The 23,272-nt window shown below is 52.1% G+C and overlaps 2 protein-coding genes across 13 annotated transcripts; both read left to right on the top strand.

Annotated features, from left to right (window-relative positions):
• Positions 1–25: 25 nt before the first annotated feature.
• CCDC15 (coiled-coil domain containing 15) lies at positions 26–13,387 on the top strand. Of its 10 annotated transcripts, none has more exons than XM_085526185.1 (11): positions 159–208; positions 476–692; positions 2,967–3,116; positions 3,921–4,109; positions 4,577–4,717; positions 7,194–7,352; positions 8,442–8,561; positions 10,314–10,417; positions 12,509–12,688; positions 12,757–12,905; positions 13,045–13,387. In XM_085526185.1, exons 3-11 carry the CDS (start codon positions 3,021–3,023, stop codon positions 13,155–13,157), a joined length of 1,251 nt encoding a protein of 416 aa, XP_085382311.1. In that variant the 5' UTR covers positions 159–208; positions 476–692; positions 2,967–3,020; the 3' UTR covers positions 13,158–13,387. The 10 variants fall into 10 exon arrangements, with proteins under 10 accessions (XP_085382308.1, XP_085382311.1, XP_085382306.1 ...); XM_085526180.1 differs by having other exon boundaries at positions 476–655; XM_085526184.1 differs by having other exon boundaries at positions 159–204.
• A 1,312-nt stretch (positions 13,388–14,699) lies between these two features.
• On the top strand, positions 14,700–21,852 carry SLC37A2 (solute carrier family 37 member 2). 3 transcript variants are annotated; one of them, XM_085526187.1, is made up of 20 exons: positions 14,758–14,925; positions 16,412–16,493; positions 16,592–16,679; positions 16,978–17,056; positions 17,143–17,278; positions 17,449–17,525; positions 17,596–17,762; positions 18,053–18,090; positions 18,321–18,440; positions 18,521–18,611; positions 18,696–18,758; positions 19,004–19,089; positions 19,442–19,490; positions 19,785–19,858; positions 20,147–20,225; positions 20,327–20,424; positions 20,546–20,610; positions 20,691–20,737; positions 21,219–21,245; positions 21,498–21,625. In XM_085526187.1, exons 1-18 carry the CDS (start codon positions 14,867–14,869, stop codon positions 20,731–20,733), a joined length of 1,494 nt encoding a protein of 497 aa, XP_085382313.1. In that variant the 5' UTR covers positions 14,758–14,866; the 3' UTR covers positions 20,734–20,737; positions 21,219–21,245; positions 21,498–21,625. The 3 variants fall into 3 exon arrangements, with proteins under 3 accessions (XP_015739588.2, XP_085382313.1, XP_015739586.2); XM_015884100.3 differs by lacking the exon at positions 21,219–21,245 and having other exon boundaries at positions 20,691–20,739; positions 21,498–21,852; XM_015884102.3 differs by lacking the exons at positions 20,691–20,737; positions 21,219–21,245 and having other exon boundaries at positions 14,700–14,925; positions 21,498–21,852.
• The last annotated feature ends 1,420 nt before the right edge of the window (positions 21,853–23,272 follow it).

A 23,272-nucleotide genomic window follows, 5' to 3' on the forward strand; every position in this document is an offset into this window, starting at 1 on the left:
TGGGGACTCTTTAGGGACGCTATAGGGATGTTTCAGGGCGATGTGCCGGCTCGCAGGGCTCCCCACAGCACCCTTAGCCCCCCCCATCACCCCCATCACCCCTTTCCGCCGCCGGCGGGACTCGAACCCGCGGCTCAAGGAAGGGCGGGGCAGAGGGCGGAAGTGGCGGCAGGATTCAAACGGAGCGCTGGGCCGGAAGTGGCGGTTGGTGCGGCCCGTGGGGGTGAGGGGTCCGGAGGGGCCTGACCCTTTAGGTGGGGAGGGGGGTCACCAGGGGGTCCCCTCATCTCCCCCTTTACATGGGGGGGGGATCATCTCTTCCCCCCCTTTACATGGGGGGGGGCTGCGTGGGGTCCCTGTGGGGCGGTTTGGCGCTGGCGGCGCCCCTGGGCTCTGTGGGGTCGCTGTGTGTGTGTGGATGGCGGTGCAGGCCGTGTAGGCCGCGGGTCCCCGCTCACCCCTCGTTCCCCCCCAGGTCCAGGCCCGGTGCCGTTCCCCGATGTTGCCGTCCTGCAGACTGCGGCCACGAGCAACCACGGGCCGAACCGAGAGACCCCCCCGGGCGGGCCGGGCGCTGCTGGGAGAGAGGAGCCTCCGGGTGGCCCCGGTGGGAGCGTGGGTGGAGAGCGGCCCCCGCGAGCAGAGCCCGGCATTCGTGAGTGCGGGGCGGCCGGGGGCTGTGCCCCACCTGGGTGGGTGAATAGAACCGCACATGGGGCTGTAGGCAGAATGGAACACGCTGTTTGTTCTAATGGGACCCTGAGGGGACGTGGTGCCCCTGTATCCTGCCCTCCCTTCTACCCACACTCTGAATCGGTTCGCATTGATTTCAGAATCAAATGAAGACCCTTACTGATTCTATACAGAGCTGCTGTTGCTGACTTACTTCTTTACACCACCCACTGTAGCTATAGCTGGATCTCTGTGTTTCTAGCAGCTGATCTCTACCATAGGTGTATAATCAACTAAAATAGAGCAGTGTGGCTAGAAAGGGATAACCTGAAATAGATGAAAAACGCTCATCTGTGCAGGCCCACAGAGAGAGCTCCAAAAGGAGCAACCTCCAGGAACAGATCCTTCCCAATGGCAGTCAGCCCTTAAATGCTGGTAATCCAGGTGAGGGGCAGCCAGGCTCCACCCCTTCCACTCACACAGCTGAACTGCCTTCACCTGTGCTCCCAGGGCCGACTCATTGCTCACCTCAGCTGGTCAATCAGAGGTTTAGGCCACGATTCAACACTTCCCATACACGTTGGTAACGGAACTACCAACTACTGATGTTTTGCCCCATATCAGTGCCCTTTATATTGTTTGCTACCTCCCTGTTTGTGCCTAAGGGATGTTTGTGAGCAGAGGTTTTTATTCCAAGTTGCTGATTTAAAATAAATAAATGCTATAGGGTTTGGAGCCAGTCCCTGCTGTACCCCATTAGAAATGCTTAAGAAAATCTTCTCTGGTGCTTATCTCAGGGATTTCTGCTTTGAGGGTTATTATAAGAGGACTAAAAGTGCATTAAATATAGGATGATGAGTTCAGTCCCCTGTAATTAATGTCGAAACGTTACAGAAGCTCCTGTGCTTCTGCGATGATTTATTTCCATACTGTAATTTAAATTCTGAAAGGTTGAGATAATATATGGAAATGAATTGTCTCTGTATTCATGCAACTTCCACTGCCAAACTTTGAGGTGAGCTGGAGCTTTCCTGGCTCTCAGGTTTTGAAGCCAAGTGAGAGCTGCTGCTCCTTGCTGGGGGCTGAGCCCTCGCCGTGTCACAGCACCTCCTGCACATTTGCCACACGTCAGCTGTGCTCGTGCCTCCCCTTTGCCCTTGTGCCTTCAGCTGTGGGCAGGGTTGCGTGAAGTTATTGGAGCTTGTTTAATACACCTGTGTACAGCAGCGGGTCATATTCAAAGATAAAATGAATGGCTATAATCAGCATTGCTAATGAGATTGCCAGCAGGGAGCGCGGTGAGTTGGAGATGGCATCTTCAGTGCTGTTAGCAGTGCGGAGTTCTGCCCGCCTTCATGCTGTGGTTGTGCCAACAGGGCCCTGCTGCCATTCGTGTTCCTGGCATTGAGGTGTGGGCTGCAGCCATCCCTGTGATTTGAGGTTGTAAAAGTATGTGGCGGGTGATGGGATGTGAGCCATGCCAGCCCCACAGCCCTGTCTGTCAGCTGCTTACCAATGATTCCACTTATTGCCCTTCAGTCTTTTCCTCATAGCTGCGTTTGATGTAAGGCAATATAAACCTGAGCGTCTAAATAAATAGCAGTGAATTGCCCTGCAGCAGGTGACAATCTGCCCCTGCAGATCCCTTTTCCAGGATCTTGCCCGGTGACTTATTGATCTGGCAGCCGGGAAATGGAGATGTTTTTTTTTTAAGCCTTGGTAGTGATAGCAGCACTGTCTGGAGTTGCTTCAGCTGGGAACTATGAAAACCTGCTTGTTAGGTCATTCATTTTAATGTTTCACTTTGCGTGGTAAAATCATTGTCAGAGCAGTAGCTCTGCCCGTGCTGTGCTCTGCAGTGTCTGATTGCTTCCAGCACTGCTCTTGCAAGGCCCTTAGTGAAAAATGGATACGGGTCATTGTACAGAGCATTAACACGACCTGGGCCAGCCTGATTCTTTGGCTTTGAATATCTGAGCATCCATTTATGGAGCACTGAGCAGGAGTCACTGCATTAGGCTATGCTCTTATTTTTCCTTTCTGTGCTTAGGGTCAAAGGAGGAAGTGTGCGTGCTCTGTAACAGCAACCTGGCTAGTTAGATTTGATTCTGGCTGGTAGCAATTCAGTAGATGTTGTCCAAGCTGGAACTGTGCATGCTTGAAATAAAATGTTATAAAGCTCTCTGGGTGCTGCTTGCCTGGCCTGTAGCTACAGCCTTTGGAGGGGAAGCAGGAATATAGGCTGATATCATCCTGCAGTGCTGCAAATACATGAGAAATCTGCTTTCATCCAGGCTTCAGCATTTCAGGTTGAGGAGGAGCTGAAGGAGCAGCAGAGGAGGAAGGCAATGAGGCTGAGGCACTTCCAGGGAGAGGTGAAGCGGCGGGTGAACCAGCAGATCAGGATGAGAAGAAAGCAGCAGCTGCAGAGGTCCTGGGAAGCGGTGAGCAGCTCCTTCTCTCTGCTTTGCAAAGCAACATGTCCCTCTAAACTGGAGAAGAAACACAATCAACCCCTTGTTAGGGTATTAGTAAGAAAAACAGAAAACTTGTGGCTCCAGCAGGCGCTGTCGCTGCAAGTGGCAAAGCCACAAGTAAGGCAGCCCAACACCTTGGATTGCTGTGATGCTAAGGGGGCACTGAGCCTTCTGTTCCACATGGAAAGGTCACTGGCTCTCTGGGGCAATAGCTAGAGAACAGAGTCCTGCTGACCTCTTAGATCTCCAGTGTTAAAAAATAGCCAGGCTGAGTTGTGAATGGTGCAAGTGTCTCCTGGTTGTGTTAGGGAAAAGCAGCCTGTTTCTGCCAGTCTCTTCCCATAGCAATTCACAAGCAGCACTTCCATGACATAGTCTCATTTCCCTCCAAGAGCTTGTTTTAAATGTTCTTTTGAATATATTATTTGATCCTTTATCCTTTCAAACTCCAGTGATAGTTGCCAGAAACTCACTGTACAGTGAGAAGGGGAAGTACTGAAATACCAACAGTTCTGGACACCCTGAGGGTGTTTGGGCTGCTTCCAGCAATGAGAAGGCACGGTCAAGTGGGTATGTCCTCATATTACTGCCAGAACCACTCGGAGCAGAAAGCTGCCAAACTGCTGGTGTTTGTTTGTGGGGCTTTAGTGTCTTGGTTTTAACCACAGAAGGGTACGATCCTTTAAGCTCAGCACGAGCTTCTGTGGCAGCACATGCCAGCCAGGTGGGAGATGATCTCTGAGATTTGCATGTGGCTTTTTACCCTGGCAGGTAGAGAAGGAGAGCAACCTTGCTGTGCAGTGCTTGGGCTCAGTGCTGCACCTGACACCCAAGAAGAACACGTGTGTTTTCCGGAGCCACCCTGCACCCGCCATCTGCAGCCCCAGTGCTCACGCTGCCCTGGCACAGCAGCAGGAGCCTGGGGTGCCCAGCGAGCCCTTCCAGCAGCAAGCTGCCCAGGTGCGTGGGGCCCTTCCACACTCATCCTTTCCATCCCTGTTCTACACTTTACTTTTTTTTTAACAAATAGTGGTGTAACACTCCATAGGACACTTGAACTTGCCCCACTGCTTGTAGATACAGTGAATTTTGGTTAAAACTTGCTGGAAATCCTCAGCTCTGTGTCCTATTGCTGTGCTGGGATGTCATGTTGGAGAGGAGGCACTAGATGGTGCCACCTCATTGAGCATGTGTCCTGCAGACCAAGTGTGTGGGATCCTGAAATCTTGGTAAAGGTGCTGCAGGGACTGTTGTGTTTTCAATAGTGATGGTTGTGGTGCATTTGGCACTTTATAATGTGTGTTTTTCTAGGAGCTGGAGTTGGGGCCAATTGGGACACCTTTGCTGTAAATGAATTTATTGGTGCAGCATTCCTGGAAAGCATCTGTTGACCTGTTATTGTGTCTGTCCTGTCCCTCTCACAACAGCTTAGCAAAGCCATGAGACAAGTTCGGCGCAGGCTGGCATCCTGTCAGGCAGTGTCCAAAGGCACAGAGGCCTCAGAGCTCCCCGGCAGCACATGGAGGCTTGGCCAGAGGCAAGATGTGAGATGGGCAGCTGGGCAGGAGGTGAGTTACATGTGAGGCTGTGGGCAGGGCTGGTGCTAACTGTGAACCCGAAGTGTCGGTCAGGGAGATTCTTCAGCAAAACCCGTGGCTTTGTGACCCAGGTGATGATGTGCCAGCCCATGGATGAGCAGGACCCAAGGGTTCTGTTGCATGGACATTTCTACCTTTGTTCTTGCAGCCACCTTTCGGAGAAGGCAGCTGGACAGTGTGGGTGGAAACACCTCTGTTTGCAAGATTAAGGAAAGATAAACTAGGAAGTAAGAATTCAAATAATATTTTAAAGGCTTAGATTGTAATCTGGGGATCCGGGAGGAATGTGAAGATCATCCCACCCCTTGTGTGCTCTTCAGCGAACTTCAGCTGCTCCTGTTGCAGCAGTCTGTTTGGTGCACATGGCAGAGATCTGGAGGACTTTCCTCATTCAAGGCTGGCTTCAGGAAGACCATTGTTGGCATGCATCTCCTTTTCTCAGAGCACTAAGTACATAGGAGACACATAACAAGATTAGTCCCAAGTGCCTGACCTTTTGTGCTGTTGAATTTCATCCTGTTCTGATCACTCGGTATCAGCTTTATGCCACAGCTACTGGCATAACTGTGTCCTGCTTTGTATGCCAAGACTTTTTTTTTAACTGATGTACTTTGCCCATCTGCAAGTCCTGGAAAAGTCGAGCAGCAGCCCAACCTGCTATTTTGTCTCATTACCTCCGCTGGAGCCAGCTTCCTGCCTGCCTTGCACTTCTTCATTCCCGTCTCTTTTCAGGTTCATCAAAGGTGGAGTTCATTTTGGCTGGCTGTTATCTAGAAAATGCCTTTTATATAAGGGCTGGTCTGGCTCTTCCTACTCTGTACTGTTGGATGTCTATTCAAGAAGGTCAGCTTTGTGAACAAGGGTTGCAGATACACTGTAATTATGGCTCAAGGAACTTGTATCTGTTTCAAACACTACACATTCCTTCTATTTAAGTCCCTGATGATCAGCAAGATGAAGAGATAACATTACTTAGCTGTTAGTGGTGGTGTTGCCAGACATGAGTAACACAGTCCCTGCCTGTACAATGCAGGCACTTACAGCAGACAACGGGCTGTGGGATGTGTGGCATGGGACTTGGCTGAAAACTGATGCACAGAAGCATAAAATGGTGTCCCTCCTGGTGTCCTCTGATAGCTGTCCCTCTCCTTGTGTACTGACCCCCATTACTGAAAGCCTGATTTCTCGTTACCTTGATGTCTCTTGTTTTACTTACAGCCTTGGCCTTTGTGGCACTTGTTTTATGTCCCTGTGTGCTTGTGCTGTCTCCTACATGATTCTTTTTGTAATCTGACCCATGCTCCATTTCCCCTGCGTTCACATTGATCACAGGCACCAAAACAGCTTGGAGCTGAGTCAGGTTGGTCTCACACTATGTATCGTGGCTCTCCACTCCAGCAGAGTAGCTTGTACTTGTTCAGTTAGCACTGTTTAATAGATCAGCTGCTTTTTCAGTCCTCTTTTCTATTTTTTTTCTTTTTTTTTTTTCCTCTTCCCAGTAAAGATTTGCATTCATTGTGATTATTAAACAAGAAGTCTGTTCCTGAAACCACCCCTGTTCTCTCCCAGGGGTTTCTTTTCGGGTCAGACTCTTTTCAGAGCTCTTGCTGGTCTGTTTCTTGCTGCATGTCTTTCCCAAGCAGATGCCTAGATTGCAATAGAGTGAAATTACCTGTCCTGTGTTCCGGGTGACCCTGCTTACTAAGCCTTTCATTGCTTTGCCTTTAGTATTTGTAGGTCTCCAGGTTGATAGCACCCAAATTCTTTCCCCAGCTGATCATTCCCCAGAATTTTTTTTCCTTCAGCAGTTTCATTTCCTTCTGTTTTCAGGGCTTCAGCAGCTCAACCATCTTGGGCGATTCCTGGCTTGACCCACATTCCTCCTGTTGATTCACCCTGTGAACACTTCTGTTCTTCCCGTCTCTGTTTCTATCCTGCTGAAGGGATAACAAGGAGGAAAAAAACCACACAAAAAAATCTGGCTCAGAGCTTCCTTCTGGCATTTTGATTTTTAGTTTGTAGGAAACAATCTGCTGCCTCTCACAATATTTTAATATCCTTTCAGGAGCCTGCCCACTTACCATCTGAACAAGCACAGAACGAGTGTCACTCAAGCAATCTTGCTCACCCTAAATCCTTGCAGTCAGGAAGTGTTGCCTAGAAAGGTCTTTTTCTTTCCATCACCCCACACACTTCTGTCCCTCCGTTTCTGCAGTTGGTGAGAATGTAGTCAGGAGCCACCCTGCTAGATTTTCTGGCTCTTGTGCCCTGCAGTGATGTTTGGTTTGAACACACTGCATTGCTCCTTGCCAGATCTCAACTAGCTTCTCAGAGCAGGTGCCCCAAGGTTAAAAGTACCTCTAACCCTTACTCAAGGACATTGCCTTTGCACTGTGCACCCAAAGCAGTCACAATTGGACCTCATGTTTCCTCCTCTTTCCTCCAGGAATCAGTGCTATATGCCCCGCTGCCCACCGAAGGTGAGAATGAGGAACTTATTCTAGCAGGACATCATGATCTTCCAGCTGAACTGCAAGACCAGATGACAGCTTCACATCAGGCTGAGCAAGGTGATGATTTCTGCATCAAAATGGAATTTAGAAAGGTAAGACGTGAGTCTGGGCCAGTTGGTCTTAAGAAGTGCAAATATTTGGGAGTTATGTTCAGGGAGGGGCAATGAGGCCGCTGTTGTAGTTCCATTTGCACCTTCACACTTGGCAAGCTTGTGCCTACTGCCACCTTTGGTCAACACAGGCCAAAGAGTGTGAAAGCAAGGTGAGATTGGTGGTTTAGAGAAGGTTCTCTGGCATGCACCACACACAAGAGCTCTGTGGAAAGGTGTGTGGGAACTTGGATCTTGATCTGTAGGCAGAAGGGCACCATTTTTAAATGCCTGAAGCCTGTTAGCGGGTAAGTGTAATAAGAGCTCCTGTGACTGCTCTTGGAATAGCCGCATCGTTTTGACATTACACTCACCACTTTAATCTCAGCGCTGTGGTTTTATGTGTGCCTGCCTCGTCATGCCAGTTGTCTCTGCTCAGCAGAAATCTGAGACTCGCTGTGCAATTGCACTGGGTGCTTAATCAAGCTCCAGGTTTGGGCAGGAGGACCTGCAGCTATCCCACATCCCGCTGCCATGCTGGAAGCAGTGGTGGGGTGGGAGAGCTGTGCATGCATCAAACTTGTCAGTAACCTTTAGAAAGGAAAAAATCAAGTTTTTCATCAGAGGAATGAGCTGAGATCACTCATCCTTAGGGGCACCATTAATGTGTATGCTCCCAAGAAGAGAAATAAATGTATTTATCGATGGGTTTTCTGGCAGTTTTACTAGGTATCTGAGGTATGGAAATGTTTTGCCCTTTGGATTACTTGGAGTAGTTAGCAAATACATTATGGCTAAAGCAGCATGTGCCCAACCTTGTCCGGTGACTGATCCAGCTGCAGTACTGACTTGACAAACACTTTGAGTGGAGTGAAGAAGACAGAGGGTTTTGGGATTCCATCTCTCCTACTCCTTCCATCCTTCCCTGCTCTGTATGGGTCCCTCCTGTGGGATGCCATCCTTCTGAAGTGATCCTGTGTGCAGCTAATGCCAAGTGTGTTACTCTGGAGATCATGCACAGAGAACCCACCTCCAGCCTGGAGAACTGTGGAAAGATGAATTTTGATGCTGCTCTCTCATGTTATCTTTTAGTTTTCTGATGGATCAGCAAAGGATTTGAGCACACCTGAGTCTCTGCAGAGAACGACCCTTGGTTGTCAAGCTCCCCTTGTCCTGTGGGCTGGCATAGACCAAGAGGAAAGCAAGAAGCAGGTTTGTCTGCTGCAGCTAAGTGCCCATTGTTCTGTATCTGTTTCAGGAGTGCAATGCACTGAAGCTAGGTGATGCTGCTGGCTCAGATAAGAAGCCTCTGGAGCAGCAGTGGTGTGTGAAGCATCTGCTGAGTTTGTCAGTGCTGATGGTTTCTTGAGCAAACCCACCAAGTTCTTTTTTAAGGTCTGCTGTGACCCTATGTGCAAACACTAGTTGCCATTCCCACAATATCTGGGATCTGAATAATGCAAAAATGTTTTAGGAAGAAAGGTTTGGTTTGTTCTTCCTTGCAAAACAAAGGCTGTGAGGTGCTGTGATTTGTTTTCTGCAGTTGCATGGAGAGAGAGGGAGAAGCTGCCAAAAATGCTAAGTAAAAAGAAAGGAAAAATGAACAAAGCTTCAGTTTATCTTGTTTGTGTATGAAGCTGGGAGTATAAAAGGTTCCCTGCATATCAGCATGCAGCAGGAGGGATGGTGGCTTTCAGGCTCGGGCTGCAGCCCTGACACTTGCAGGAACTTGGCTGTGCTCAGCATGAGCTGCTCCGCTTGGTCAGCACAAGGCAGGGAGTTTCCTCCCTCTTGGCTGGCCCTTTGCTTGAGCAAAGCAGTGCTGTTTAACTCAGTTCAGGAGTGGCTGAAGCTTGCTGGGGTTTGTTTTGCACTGCTAATGGGATCTGGCCTCTTTCTGTAGCGTGCTGAGGGTCTGATTTAATCACCAGGATCAGTCTGTGGCCAACACTTTGACTGATGTTAATGCAGGAGATGCAAAGAGATTGCTTCTCTGAGATTCCTTAAGAAAATAGCTTATTTTTTCCTGCTTCCTTCTGACTTGTTTGTGTGTGTGTGTCAGCTTCTTTGTAGTCTATGGCCTGAAACAAAAAAGGACTTCAAACAAATTGTGTTTTTGTTCATTATGTACATTTTCTAACAAGCTGATCCAGAAATGCAGTTGTGGTTTCCAGAAGTTGTGACAGCAGCTGGGGTTTGTCAGACTGTTCCTTCTGCCCCTTGCTTTGTATCTTCTTGGCTCTGATCCACCCTGAGATAACTGGTTTTGCCGCAGGATCTTCCGTGTGGTTTTTTTCCATCCAGCTTTCTGTCCTTTCAACCTGCCAGTCTCTCCTGTGCCTTTAGATCCAGCTGTGCAAGCCTCTCTGCAGAGAACAGGGTGGACATCCTCAGCCCAAAGCTCTTGATATTGATGAGAAAATCCGTGCCTTGAGCTTGCTGGTGTTGTGGGGCTCAATCATGCTGACTGCTTCCCCTTAAGATGGGAGAGCTTTGCCTGTAAGCTTTAGCCAGCAGCTCCCCTCACCCTTGCTGCAGCTGTGGGTTTAAGCTGAAGCCCAAACACTGAATGTTTGCAGTCCTGCACATGGTGAATTCAATCTGGTGTTGTGCAGTGCTGTTTGTAGCACACTCCTTTAGTGGGATTATGTGGGAACTAGGCCTTTTTCCAGGAGGAAAGCAAGAGTTCAGAGATCTGTCCATATTCACAGGAGGGTCACTCAGAGAGCACTGGTACAAAGCTCTCCAATGCTCCATGGTGCTTTAGTTCTCCTTTCCTCATCTCTCCATCTCTTTCTTCAGTCCTGGGCTATTAATGGACTTCTGGGGATCCTTTGGAGAAAGAGTCAGGTTTCCATCTGATAATCACAAGCTCCAGAAGTCAAGCTGAGTGTCTGTAATACATAATATTAGGTGAGTCTGCTTCAGTACATCCTTCTCAAAGCTGCACCTTCATTCCTGCAGCATCAGAACGAGTACCTGAGGTGCAGGCGCCTCTTCATGAGTGCTGAGCGAGAGCAAGTGAAGGAGCAGCAGAGGCAAAAGGAGCGGCAGAAGAGGATTGCTGAGTAAGTACGTGTGGGTGAGCAGCACTCTATCACTTGCCTCTTGCAGCCCAGCCTCCAAGGTAGAGAGGCTTTGTGAAGACTGTCCAAAGCCACATGTGATGGGACCTTTCCTGACTCCTTTGCCACTTCATCAACTTTTAAAAATGACTCAGGAAGTCAGCTGAGAGAAGCCCTGTGATGCAAGTATCTCCTTGCTGTTTTGGTGCTCAAACCATTGACTCTGGGGTGGGTTTCATTCACCTGAAGCAGGAACAGAGACCCTTGGGCTGTGCTGAGTCCTTTGGAGGTACTCAGTGCTTCTCTGTTCAGTTTCTGAGTCCCCATACAGCTCTGGGGGGGAGCTGGGAGCTGATGTGTCAGGTTTGGAGAGATGCTGCATAACCACAACACAGCTCCCGGGGACATTGACACCCAGACCACATGCTACTGCCACAATCAGAAACACTGGAGTGAGATTACATTGTTCTTAAGCCAATCTGGAATTTTATATCAGACCCTTCACCCTCACAGCTATAAATCTATATGGCATAATAAAAACTTTTTTTTAGCATTCGGTCCAAGAACAGAAAACTCGGTATCTACATGGAAATCTCCCTGTGTTTTGGTGGCTGGGTCACCTTTCCCTTTTAGGGAGGTCCTTAAGGAGAAGCTCTGCAGATTCTTACCAAAAGAAGAAAGATGCTGTGTATTTTTGTCTTTGACTTGGTCTGGCATAAAATAACACATCTCCACGATCCCCTTGTGCTCTGACACTGCTTCTTGTGGGACCAGGCTTTGAGGGCAAGATTTGGCCATTCCATTCAATTTAAGCACAGCTTCAAAAAAGGAGTGTAGCCCAGCTGCCACCTGCAGCCAGTTGCCATCAATCCAAGGGGACCACCAGTAGGCAGCATAAATGCTACAGCCCTTAAATGACAAGGTCAGTCTGCTGCATGTCCTGGAGCATGAAGTCCTGATGTTTTTTTTTTTTGTGTGGTCATTTTTTAGACAGAAATTGCACAGAAATGTTTCTCCAACCGCATCCCTGAAACTTCAATAGGTGCTCAGAGCTTTTCCAAGTGCTGGTTAGGCACCAGGGACCTCCTGGTTAGTGATGGGTCATCTTTTGGTTTTTTCCCCTCTTTTTTCTTTCTTTTTTTTCCCTTGTTGCAGGAGCTCTGCTGGCCCTGCAAACTGCTCAGCTCATGAGTGAGAAAGAGCTGTTTTTACAATTACTTTTGTAATGCTAAGCTGGCCTTGGCCTTAGTTTCTATAGCAGAAGATTTATGGCAGTGTAGTTAAGGCACTATTACCACTTCATAAAAAAGAGTTTATAACTTGACGAGAAGTTTGGCTTCAGTACTTTCCTTCTCAGCATTCATATTTGACCCAACAAATAGAGTGACATCCAAAATGTCCCGTTCGATTATGCTTCCTTCCCCTGGCTGCTCCCCAGCGTTGATATTCAGAATGCCTTTTGGCAGCAATCACTGTGTAACATTTGATAGCATTTGGTACTCATCAGCAGGAATAAAATGGCACATGCTTTGGTTTAGAGTCTTTGTGTTTTGTAATTGCCACTTTCAAGGGAATGTGCTTTGCATTTTTTAAGTTTTACAGTCCAGATTCCACGGAAGGGGTTGTGGTGCCATGTAGGTGCAAGGGAGAGTGAGGCAATGGAGACAGGTTTAGTTAAAAAAGGAAAAATAAATGAACTTCATGAAGCCAGTTTAGAGCAGGTGTGGGATCTTTGGAGTTTTTCTGTTGTGTTTCTGCAGTTTTGTTTTCCTTGTCATTGACTCCTTGCAAGGACAGCTTACAGCATGCTCCAAACTGCCCAGTTTGATGAAACCAGAAATGGGGAGGCTGAGCAAGTGTACCCAGGAACTGCTGCCCACTGGGTGGGTGTAAGGGACCTCAGGCACCATTCTTAGTTTCTTAAGGGTGGAAGAACATCTCAGGAGGCTTCTTAAGAGCACTGCAGTTGGCTCTTGGAGAATGGGAGCTTGTGTCAGTGTGGGTACCCACGATTCAGCCCCTGTCTGGGTGTGGAGGTTGTGTTGGGAATTTTCTTCCCTCTCTGAGGTCAGTGAAAGCTCTCTGTGCCTGCAGGATTAAGAGCAAGAAGGAGAACCAGCGCCAGGTGGAGGAGCAGAGGATGCAGGAGGTGGCTAAGCAGCAAAAAACCTTCCTGGGGGAAGGTGTCTGTGAAGTTCTGGCCCAGCTTGAACTGGAGGAGAGGAGGCTAAAGAAAGTCAAGCAAAAAGAGCAGCGAAATAAGGAGTACACAAGGTGAGCTGGCAGCAGCTGGGCCTCTGCTCCTTGTGCTGAGCCTGAGTTGACTGCTTTGTGCCTTGTAGGTATGTAGAAGCTTTAAGAGCTGAGGTGAAGGAGAAGATGAAGCTATACAACATCGACTTGCCACCCCTGTGCTCCTGCAGCTCTGACTTCTGGGAGTCTCATCCCGATACCTGTGCCAACAACTGCATCTTCTACAAAAACCACAAAGGTAGGAGCTCCTGCATCTCGGGAGGGGATGACACAGACCCAAAAAACCGACAGGTTTTTTTGTTGCATTGAAAGCCTGAAGCTTTTAATTAGCAAAATGCTCATCTTGTAACACTGCTGCTTGCTCCTCTCCCTCCCAGCCTACAGCCACGCACTACGGTCTGTCATCTCATCCTGTGACCTGGTGGATGGAAGGCCGAAGCTGCTCCTCCACCACCTCGCTGCTCTCTTCACCTGCCCTGCAAAGCTGTGAGGAGGGCAGCGATGGTGGTGCCGCAGTGTCTCAGTGCCAGAGCTGCACTATACTGATGCATCGTGCTGCAGTTTGTGCTCAGGTCTGAATTGCACATCTTGGACTAGGTGCAGTTGCCTATTGCACGGGGCAAGGGCAAGTGTGAAGGAGCAGATTGCTCTGTGGCCTTGGTTAGAGACAAGCACTTGGATTTTAGAATTCAACTTCAGAATAAACTGCAGCACAGATGATGCTCTTTGGTCTCATTTGCGGTGAGAAATCAGCAGAAAGGAGGTGCTGGGGGTTGAATGTCATGTTGCCTCATGCATCACTGAAGCCCTGCTGCAGGGGCTGCTTGCAGAGGGTTTTGTGACTTTCTCACTCTTGGGGTGCTGTCACCCATATGGCTGCTCCTCTTGCTTTGCTGGTGCCCTGAGCATCCCTGAACTGAAACTCTGTGCAGCCAACCCTGTCAAAGCTTCATTTTCTCCCTCCATCTCAATGGGATGCCATGGCCAAGCCACCTCCTGCCCCCTCTCCACTGTTAACCCAGACAGGAAGGGCAGGCGCCCAGGCATGCAGCCCCACTGCTGCTGCTGACCCCGAACCACAGCCGGAGGTGGCTCAGCACATTGGTGCCAGCACTACTCATTAACTGGGATTTGCGTCATGGGAAGGTGCTGGAGACAACCCGCAAGGGTCGCTCACCTCGGCCACCCCACAGAGATCAGGGTTGGGATCAGCATCACCTTGTGCCCTGGGGATGGAGGGAGGCAGAGGGACCCCAATTTCTATCCATCCCATGGACCGTAGGCAACATCGAGGCTGAGCTCGAAGGGATGGAAGTTGCCCAGAGCCATAATCAAACAGCCATCCCCGTCTGTGCCTTGGCTGATGCTGAGAGCCCAGCTCACACTCGCAGTCACTGACAGCAGGACTGACAGTGACGGTGTCAAAATCCACGTCCATCAGCCTCATTCCGCCCAGCGCTTCTCAGCCGGGCTGGGCGCGGGGCTGCCCCGCTCTCGGCCCTTCCCCGTGCGCTGGGGGGGGGAGGACTCAGCTCCGGGGGCTCCTCCCGTGTGCGCCGAGCAGCGCAGCGCTGCGCTCTGCTTCCTCCCTGCTTTCTCCTTTTCTTCTTCCTCTGTTTGTTTTCTTTCCACTTTTCCCCCCCTTTTATATTTTTATCTGATTTTTTTGTTTTTTTTCCATTCATTTTCCTTTCCACTTCCTCATCTTATTTGATTTCTCATTCTTTTTTATAGTTCTTTTTTTCTTGTAGTCTTTTTTTCTATTTTTCTGTTTTATTTCGTGTCCTTTTTTCCCTTTTCCTATAATTATCTTTTGTTCTTTTTATTTATTTCATTATTTCCTTTTTTCCTCCTTATTTTTCTCAGATTTCCCTTTATTTCCCGTTATTCCCATTTCTGTGGCTGTGGATTCTTTTTTCTCTCTTTCCCGTTCTTTATTCCCACGTGTTTTTCCTGTTTTCCTTTTATTTCTCTTCCCCCACACGCACTTTTTCTTTCTTATTTTCACTTCCCACCACCCGTTGTCCTTTCCTCCCTTTCCCCCCCATTCCCCCGCTCCCATCCCTCGCTCCGTGTCCGTCCCGGGGCGGGCGGTTCGGGTCTCGGGGGCGGTCCCGGGGCGGTGCCGGGCGGGGAGCGGCGGCCCCCGGGGCAGTAAAGGGCCGGGATCGGGGCCCGGGCACGGCCCCGCCGCTCGCCATGAGGGCAGCGCTCGCCCCCGGCGTCCGCCTGCTGCGCGCCGTGCCCCGGGACAGCCGGTGAGCGGGGACCCTGCGGGGCCGCGGGGTGGGACGCGGGGGGACGCGGGGAGCACCGGGCTGGGGATGTGCCGGGCTGGGGATGTGCCGGGCTGGGGACGGGGCCGTGGGGCCCCGCGTCCTCGCGCTGCACGTGGCAGGATGGAGCTGCCACCTTCACACCACGCTCCTGCTTGTGTTGTCCCCACGGGCTTCGTGCCTCCTCCAGCCCTCGGGAAACGGGGAACCCCGGGCTGGGTGGGCAGAGGGGCCGGTGGCTTTTGGGCACTGGGAGAAATGCTTCTGGATGCCCCGAGGCTCAGCCTGGCCGGGCTGCCCTGTGCAATAGACGCGTGGTGCTGCGGGAGACCCCGGGTGCCCCTGGGAGCGGTCAGGGATGCAGGGCTCCCTGTGGGGACACACAGTCCCAGGTTCAGGCATCCCGTCCGTCCTGTCCTGCGGGGTGAGCTGCCCAGGCTGCCCTGTGTTAATTGAGCAGATGCAGCTGCAGCCGTTGCCAAACACCGCTGTGGTCGCCTGCTTCCCTCTGCCTGCCCTACACTCTGTCATCTTTTCCATCCCCCAGTTCAGCCCTTGGGCTCGGGACGCACGTGGGACGTTTCTGTTCCCCTTTCTGACTCGCAGTGCCCTGCAGTGCTCAGCAGTGATTTTATTATTGAATTATTTATTTGGAGTGGGAAACAGTGATTTCTACACCATGTTGGGGCCCCATCCATCCCCAACCCCCAAAACAGCGCCGTGCCCTGGCCCTGTGGGGCCCCTGGGTGTTCTGACACTTACCCACACTGTGGGAAGAAGTGAAACTGTGCCGACTCAAGCTTTTCTAAGATGGCTTTCCATTGTTTTTGTTGGGTTTGGTTCTCTTTTTTTTTAACTGAATGCAGAGTCCCGCTCTGTGTGTTGGGACCTTCCCGGTGCTGTCCCTCAGCTCTGCTCAGAGCAGCATCATCTGGAGATGCCTCTCCCCATTTTTCTCCCCCCTTCCCATTTCCCAGCTTGGTTTTGCTGAGCACCGGCAGCACTGGGACTCAGCCACACTTCCACCCATGGTCCTGTGTGACACGGGGCTGCCAGGCCAGAGAAACACCAGCCCCAGCCCAGGCAATCACTGTTAGCAATAACCCTACTGTTATCTTTATTCCCAATTACAATCCCAACCTCGGGGCACTGCACTGCCCAGGGAGATGCCCATCTGGAGCTGACCCATCTAATGGGAAGTCCCCCACCATCCTCATAGGAACCGCAGATATTCTGGGGGAGAACTGTGAGAAAATGGCCCCACTTTTGCCCTTTTTTGTGCTTTTCAAAGGAGATGCCCAGTTCTCCATCTCAGGCTAAGAGCAACATGCATATACCCAGATATTGCAACTGCTCCCTGCAAGGATCCATCCTGTATCCTGGTGACTCATCTCATGTTGAATGGAATGTTTTGAGGTGGTAACTGGGTTTTGCTCAGTTCTCTGTCCCTGACTCCCCTCTCCCATAGGTACCGTGGACTGACGCTGGTGCTGACCTTCCTCTCCTACACCAGCTACCACCTCTCCCGAAAACCCATCAGCATCGTCAAGGTGAGCTGCACCGCACCCCACACCCACACACAGCCTGGGAGGATCCACAGGGACCTCCCCAGGCTGATCTCATCCCATTTGCTCTGTGCACCCCCCAGAGCCAGCTGCACCTCAACTGCTCGGCGCTGGGCTCCAACCCACACAACGACTCCAACAGCACCACGTGGTGCAGCTGGGCGCCCTTCGGTAAGGCTGCTACCACAGAATCCCCAATGCACCCAGATCTCAGCTCTGCCCCTGGAGGTGGTTTCAGTCATTAATGGGTTAAGATGGGCAGGCAGGGGACCAGCACTCATTAGGCTGGAGGTGATTAAGTGGTGCAGGATTGTGCCCTGTGCCCCAGACCAAAGGACAGCGGATGTTGAAATCAGGGCAGGGTGGGATAGTTCGCAGCTCCCAGCCCTACAGCCCGACCCCGTGAGGATGTGTGGGGTGGGATGGGGATGGGGATGGGGATGCAGCTCTGATGCTCTCTCTTCTCCAGATCAGGACAACTACAAGGAGCTTTTCGGCGCTCTGGACAATGCCTTCCTCGTGGCATACGCCATTGGGATGTTCATCAGGTACAGGGGCTGTGCTCAGTTCCCCCAGCCCAGCCCCACGTCCCCCATCTGGCACCACTCCTCTGTTCCCCATGCTCTCTCCACAGTGGCATTTTTGGGGAGCGGCTGCCCCTGCGGTACTACCTGTCGGGGGGCATGTTGCTGAGCGGGATCTTCACAGCACTCTTTGGCTTTGGCTACTTCTGGAATATCCACGTGCTGTGGTACTTCATCATTGTGCAGGTGCGGCCCGACCTCGTCCCAATTTTGGCATCCCCTCCCTGCTGAGCGTGGGCGCCGATACGGCCCGCCCAGTTTGGCAGGAGCTCCCAGGTCATGCTCTGGGATTGCTGCCCTGCTTCCTCCTGCTCAGAAAAGTGCCCACATTTGGGTGTTTGCTCTCTCCCTGCCAGGTGTGCAATGGACTGGCACAGACGACCGGCTGGCCCTCGGTTGTGGCATGTGTTGGGAACTGGTTTGGGAAGGGAAAGTGAGTGCATGTCCCCATCCCCGTGTCTCCTGCTCACAGCCAATGCTCACCCCACCATCCATCCCCACAGGAGGGGTCTGATCATGGGCATCTGGAACTCACACACCTCCGTGGGCAATATCCTGGGCTCTCTCATTGCGGGCGCCTGGGTGTCCTCTCAGTGGGGCTTGTCCTTCATCGTGCCTGGCATAATCATTGCTGTCGTGGGCATCGTCTGCTTCTTCTTCCTTGTGGAACGTGAGTGGTGCTGTGAATACCCAGCACAGATTTTCTCTTTGCTCATCTCCAGGTAGTTTTGGTGACCCCAAAAGGCAATTTCCCATTGGAGGCAAGCAGGGATGCGTCCTTGGTGCTGGGAGCAGACCAGGCACCACAGGGATGCTCAGCTTCCCTTGGGGTCGCACCCTGGCCTCCCTGATGCCATTGGCTCCTTTGGGAGGCCTTGTGGGTTGTTGTGGGGCTGTTTCACTGCCAGGGACGTGGCACCTCCAAGGCAGTGCTCCTAGGGGTGTCCTTTCCTCCCACAGACCCCGAGGACGTCGGCTGCAGCCCACCCCTGCAACACGTGAGTTCCATCATCATGCCCTCTGTGGGTGGGTGGGGAGCCTGCAGCCACACGGTGCCAGGGATCAACTTGTTTGTAAATGCTCTGGTGCTGTCAGAAATCTGAATGATGTCTGACTGTTGGGATGCTCACCATGTTGGTGCAGGCATCCTATGGGCCAGTTCTCAATCCAAGTCGTCACATCCCAGCTGCAAACCTTATGGATCAGCCCCACATTTGCTTGCTTTTAGGATACATCAGATGAGAAAGACCCTGAAGGGGTGACCTCCGAGGACCGCAGCAGCACTGACCCCAAAGAGCTGAATGAGGAGCTTGAAGCCATCAGCTTCCTTGGGGCGCTCCGGATCCCTGTGAGTCCCTTCCTCCATGTCCCCCTGGCAATAAAATCAGTGGGAAAACGCTCTCCTGATGCCATCTTCTCTCCTCACAGGGTGTGGTGGAGTTCTCCCTCTGCCTACTCTTTGCCAAGCTGGTGAGCTACACCTTCCTCTACTGGCTGCCCCTCTACATCGTGAATGTCGGTGAGCTTTTGGAGATGGCAGAGCAGAGTGGGGTAGATTCAGCCCCTCCTCTCCTTGGTCCTCACCCCACTCTTCTTCTTTCAGCTCATTTTGGTGCCAAGGAAGCTGGAGACCTGTCCACCCTCTTTGACGTTGGTGGTATTTTAGGTTTGTGGTGTCCCCAGGTGCAGGGTTGTATCAATCCTTGGGTACAATCCTGGGTCTCTCACTCAGGCTTACTTTTCCCTTAGAGAAAATATCTTCTGGAGTGCAGAGTTGAATGTGGGTAGAGGGAAACCATGCAGAGGGAGGCAGACAGCTCACGGATAAATGACAGCCCTTCTCTGATGCAAACATATTGAACTTAGATGTTTAGCCTTTATGACATTTAACTTGTGATTCCTTTATTGCAGGGGGGATCTTTGCTGGCCTCATCTCTGACTACACTGGTGGCCGGGCCACCACGTGCTGCGTGATGCTGGTGGTGGCTGCTCCCATGGTAAAAAAAGAAAGAAAGGGATCTTTGTATTTCTTCCCACACTGTCTTGAAGCCTGAGCAATACGTCAGCAAAGCCCTGGGGTCTCACTGAGCCAGTCCAGCTTTCATCTCTTTGCTTTGCACCCTGAAAGCTGAGAGCCCAAGCACCTGCATGCAGCTCACTTGGCTTTGTTGCCATAACATGCAGCTCATTAGCAGCAATCCAATCCATGCTGACCTGAGCTTCATGTTCAATGCAGTGATGCTTTGGCTCCCCAGGGGGCTCCCATCCCACACCCAGGGTGCTGATGCTGTGAAATTGCTCAGGAAAGTGGGATACTGAAGATGGGTTTGTGCTGTGTCTCTCTTCCAGCTGTTCCTGTACAACCACGTTGGGCAGAATGGCATTGGCACATCTATAGGTAGGGAGCAACTGGGTGCAGTGATTCCAACACTGATGGGTGGCAGGAAAAGTTCCACTTGCTCTCCTGGTTTCATTTCTCCCCTCAAGCTGGGGCTCAGGGCGCCCTCCTGGCTTTATTTTGGGATCTGGGGAAGGAGACTGTGGGTGGCTGCTCACTACCAAACCAGTTGGGGAAAGCATGAGCTGCTGAGTGCCATGCACACAGCAGGACTCACTGGGACGATGCATTCAGCTTCAGCCTCTCCACCACATCCTGGATCCGTGCTGACCCAGGCCACCTTTTCCCTTGCAGCAATGCTGATCGTCTGCGGTGCGCTGGTGAACGGCCCGTACGCACTCATCACCACGGCAGTGTCAGCAGACCTGGTGAGAGTCATGGGGCTATGTGCATTTTTAGCTTGTTCCAGCTCCTGTCCAGAAAAGCAGCATGGTCACACTGTGTGCTTTCTTCCTACTGCTTCCTCAGTTCCTCAGCTGTGTGACTCCTCTTGCTGTCCCCATGTATCTCCCCTAAGCATACACCTACCGGAACAATTTGCTCATGAATCACACACGAATGCCACATCCCTGCATGTGCTCAGTCTTCCCATTCGACACATGGAAATTGCCAGCATGTGCAGTGCTGAGGCTGTTCTTCCTCTTCTCTCCCCACAGGGAACCCATGAGTCCCTCAAAGGAAACGCGAAAGCCCTGTCCACCGTCACGGCCATCATCGATGGCACGGGATCTGTAGGTCCGTGCAGATGGGGGCTGCTGGATGTTCTCCCGGTGCTGTGGGGCTGGGAGGCCTCGCTCCCCTTTTCCCATGTCCTAACACCCCTCATTTTCCTGCAGGTGCTGCTCTGGGGCCCCTGCTGGCAGGGCTTATCTCCCCCACGGGCTGGAATAACGTGTTCTACATGCTGATAGCAGCTGACGTCTTGGCTTGCCTGGTAGGTGCCTCCACGGAGGATCCACAGCCCAAAGGCTCAGCCCCACAAACAGGGTTTTCCTGGGTAAACCCCCAAAATGCATCTCCCAGCAATGACAAAGCTCCCACCTTTCCTCTTGCAGCTCCTTGCTCGTGTGGTGGTCAAAGAAGTTCGTGCGTGGTACGGCTGCATGGCAAGGAAGAGAGGGTATGTCCAGCACAGCGTGGGGATGTTTGTGGGCATGGCCGAGGGATCACGGTGCTGAGCACCATCCTTGTGTCTTATAGTTCTAGTGTGCAGCTCACAGAGTCAGTGCTGGATGGGAAGTAGCTCGGTGTGAGTACCTCTGGCTGCACCCGCTTCAGTACCAGCACTGAATGCAAACACTGATTGGCCCCAATGCTTGGCAGGGTCACCAGCAGCCACACTGCAGCTGGAGGTGTCCCTGCTCGCTGCAGGGACTTGGACCTGATGGCCTTTAAGGGCCCCTTCTAACTCAAACCATTCTGTGGTTGCAAATAATTCCACAGCCAATCCAAAGGATCCAAGCTCAGCAAGCAGGGCACTCAGGCAGGCACGCAGCACACCCCCATCTCCAATGCTTAGGGACACAAAGCACTGATTAACCCCAAGCAGCCAAATGTAGAGGCTGCCCACCTGTGCTAATGAGCAGATCACGCGGGTTATCTAATCAACCCATGGCCAGATTGCTGTGGGGAGGGTGCACCTAAATCACCTCCAAATCAGCACCGTCCCAGCCCCGTGCTGAGCCGTGCTGTGCGGCCCAACACCAGCTCCTCCATTTGTGCCCGCAGGTGAGGAGCAGCATTGTCTGCATGGCGGTAAGTGCGGCTGGTGCTGCGCTGGTGGTGGTGCAGGGAGGCAGCTCACTGTCCCCACTGCTGCTTCTGTGCTGCTGCACCAGCTGCGTGCAGCTCCTCTGGGGATGCTGTGGGGCTCTGGGGGCCATTCCTGCTCTGCTGGAGCTGCGGTGGTGGATTCTCCCCTCACACTTTGCTCTCCATGTGGCCGGAGCCCAGGAGCTGCGTTTCCATCCCTGTTCCCGCAGCTCAGCCCTCGCTCTGTCCCCGCAGGTTCCAGCAGTTCTGACGTGCCCTCGTCAGCCGTCCCGCGCTGCCCAAGGGTGAAGGGACGTGGCCGCTGTGCCGCCATGTCTCTGTGCCGCCATGTCACTGTGCCGCCATGTCACCGTGCCGCCATGTTACCGTGCCGCCATGTCACTGTGCCGCCATGTCACTGTGCCGCCATGTCACTGTGCCGCCATGTCACCGTGCCGCCATGTCACCGTGCCGCCATGTTACCGTGCCACCACACCGGCCCCGGGCAGGTCCCGCCATTTTGTCTCAGTGGGAGGAGGAGGCCAGGAGCCAGCGGACAGTTTTTGGGCCAGTTTTGTGCTGTTTTATTAATAAAAAGGTGCAAAGCCTGCGCTGCCCACGTCTGCCTGGGTGCTGCGAGCCCCCCTGGTTGTGGGCTCACCCTGTCCTGCCCTTCCATGTAGGGCCGCTCCTGGAGCCGTAGTGCAGATGCTGCTGCTCCTCAACTCTCCATTCGCCCCATTTTCCCCCACTGTGCCACTCAAAAATGGAGGCAGGTCCTGATGGGCAGATCAGCATGTGTGCTCTCCTCGCTCCAGTGCAGGGGGCTGATGGTCTTCATTAGCCATCTCCTAATTAGAAGAGTGGAGCAGGAGGGCACCTAATTAGCACGGGGCCAGCTGTGAGGCCAGCTGTGTGCTCAGGGGGCTCAGTATGAGGGGTGCTGTGGATTGGGGCGCCTGGATCCTGGCCCAAGGAGAACACGTCTGGGCCCCGTGTTTTATTATGTGCTGATTTCATCACCGGAGAGGAAAATGGGAGAAAAGAAGGAAAAAAAAGGCCCTGTGGGGCAGTGGAGCAGCACTCAGTGCGTCCATGTGCAGCGATGGATGGATGTGGGAAGCAATGGCCACTGCTGCACACCCAACAAACTGGGAGGAAAGAGAGGAAAGGTGACGGGGAATGAGAAGCAAATCCCCAGTTTGGCAGCAAAACATCACCGAGCAGTTAGAACCACAGAACGTCCTGAGCTGAAATGACCCACAAGGATCACTGAGTCCAACTCAGTTTGCTGGGTACATGTGAGACTGAGCTCTGCCTTAATTGCAATAGGAGGACGGGGAAGGCTGAAATACACACCTAAAGCAAAAATCACAGTGTGACACACACACACATGGGCTTATTGCAAAACCAAAGGCTTTTTTCCTTTCTTCCTTTTTTTTTTTTTCCCACCTTCTGCCCTTTCTTGCTGCAGCTCTCAGTTTTTCCAGGGTGAACCAAAGCCACGTGCTGCTGCAGCTGGGCCTGGAAAATGTGAGCAGCCCTGGCTGCAGTGCTGGGAGCACCGGAGCCAAAGGCCAGGAATTGCTCATCTGACCAGGATTTCAGAGACCAACAGGAGGGCAGCATCCCTGTGTCCATCACGGCACCCGTGCACAGAACAGCTCGTGCTCCTCTGCTCGTGAAAATCGGGATTGCAGGGCACATAAAGTGGTGCTTCGGGCACACACGAGGGGCAGCACTGAATTCCCCTCTAGCAGCCATGCCCAGGTGCTCTTCCATCCGTGACCCGCAGCGCTGAGCTCTGAGCTGTGCCAGGAAGGGCTGCGCTGCCTTTGGAGCAATGCTGGCTCTGCAGAGGTGAGGAGGTGGTTTGGGCACAGCCCGTAATTACCCGCACAAGGAGCAGCCGGCGGGCACTGAAGGGCTTTTTAATTAGCAGCCAAAGGCAAAGTGGGACTCAACAGCGGGAAGCTGAAGTCAGCAAAGTCAAGGTGGAAATCAGAGGCCAGTTCTGTGCCAGCGAGAGT

This window comes from Coturnix japonica, chromosome 34 (assembly GCF_054131305.1).
Source record: "Coturnix japonica strain WE chromosome 34, WE-NBRP24, whole genome shotgun sequence".
NCBI lineage: Eukaryota > Metazoa > Chordata > Aves > Galliformes > Phasianidae > Coturnix > Coturnix japonica.

Coding starts and splice junctions, on each gene's coding strand:
- CCDC15 (XM_085526182.1), top strand. CDS start 41: ATGTGCCGGCTCGCAGGGCTCCCCACAGCACCCTTAGCCCCCCCCATC. Junction 224..2,966: donor GGTTGGTGCGGCCCGTGGGG/GTGAGGGGTCCG, acceptor GCTTTCATCCAG/GCTTCAGCATTTCAGGTTGA. Junction 12,906..13,044: donor CTTCTACAAAAACCACAAAG/GTAGGAGCTCCT, acceptor TCTCCCTCCCAG/CCTACAGCCACGCACTACGG.
- SLC37A2 (XM_015884100.3), top strand. CDS start 14,867: ATGAGGGCAGCGCTCGCCCCCGGCGTCCGCCTGCTGCGCGCCGTGCCC. Junction 18,612..18,695: donor CCTCTACATCGTGAATGTCG/GTGAGCTTTTGG, acceptor TTCTTCTTTCAG/CTCATTTTGGTGCCAAGGAA. Junction 20,425..20,545: donor CTGACGTCTTGGCTTGCCTG/GTAGGTGCCTCC, acceptor TTCCTCTTGCAG/CTCCTTGCTCGTGTGGTGGT.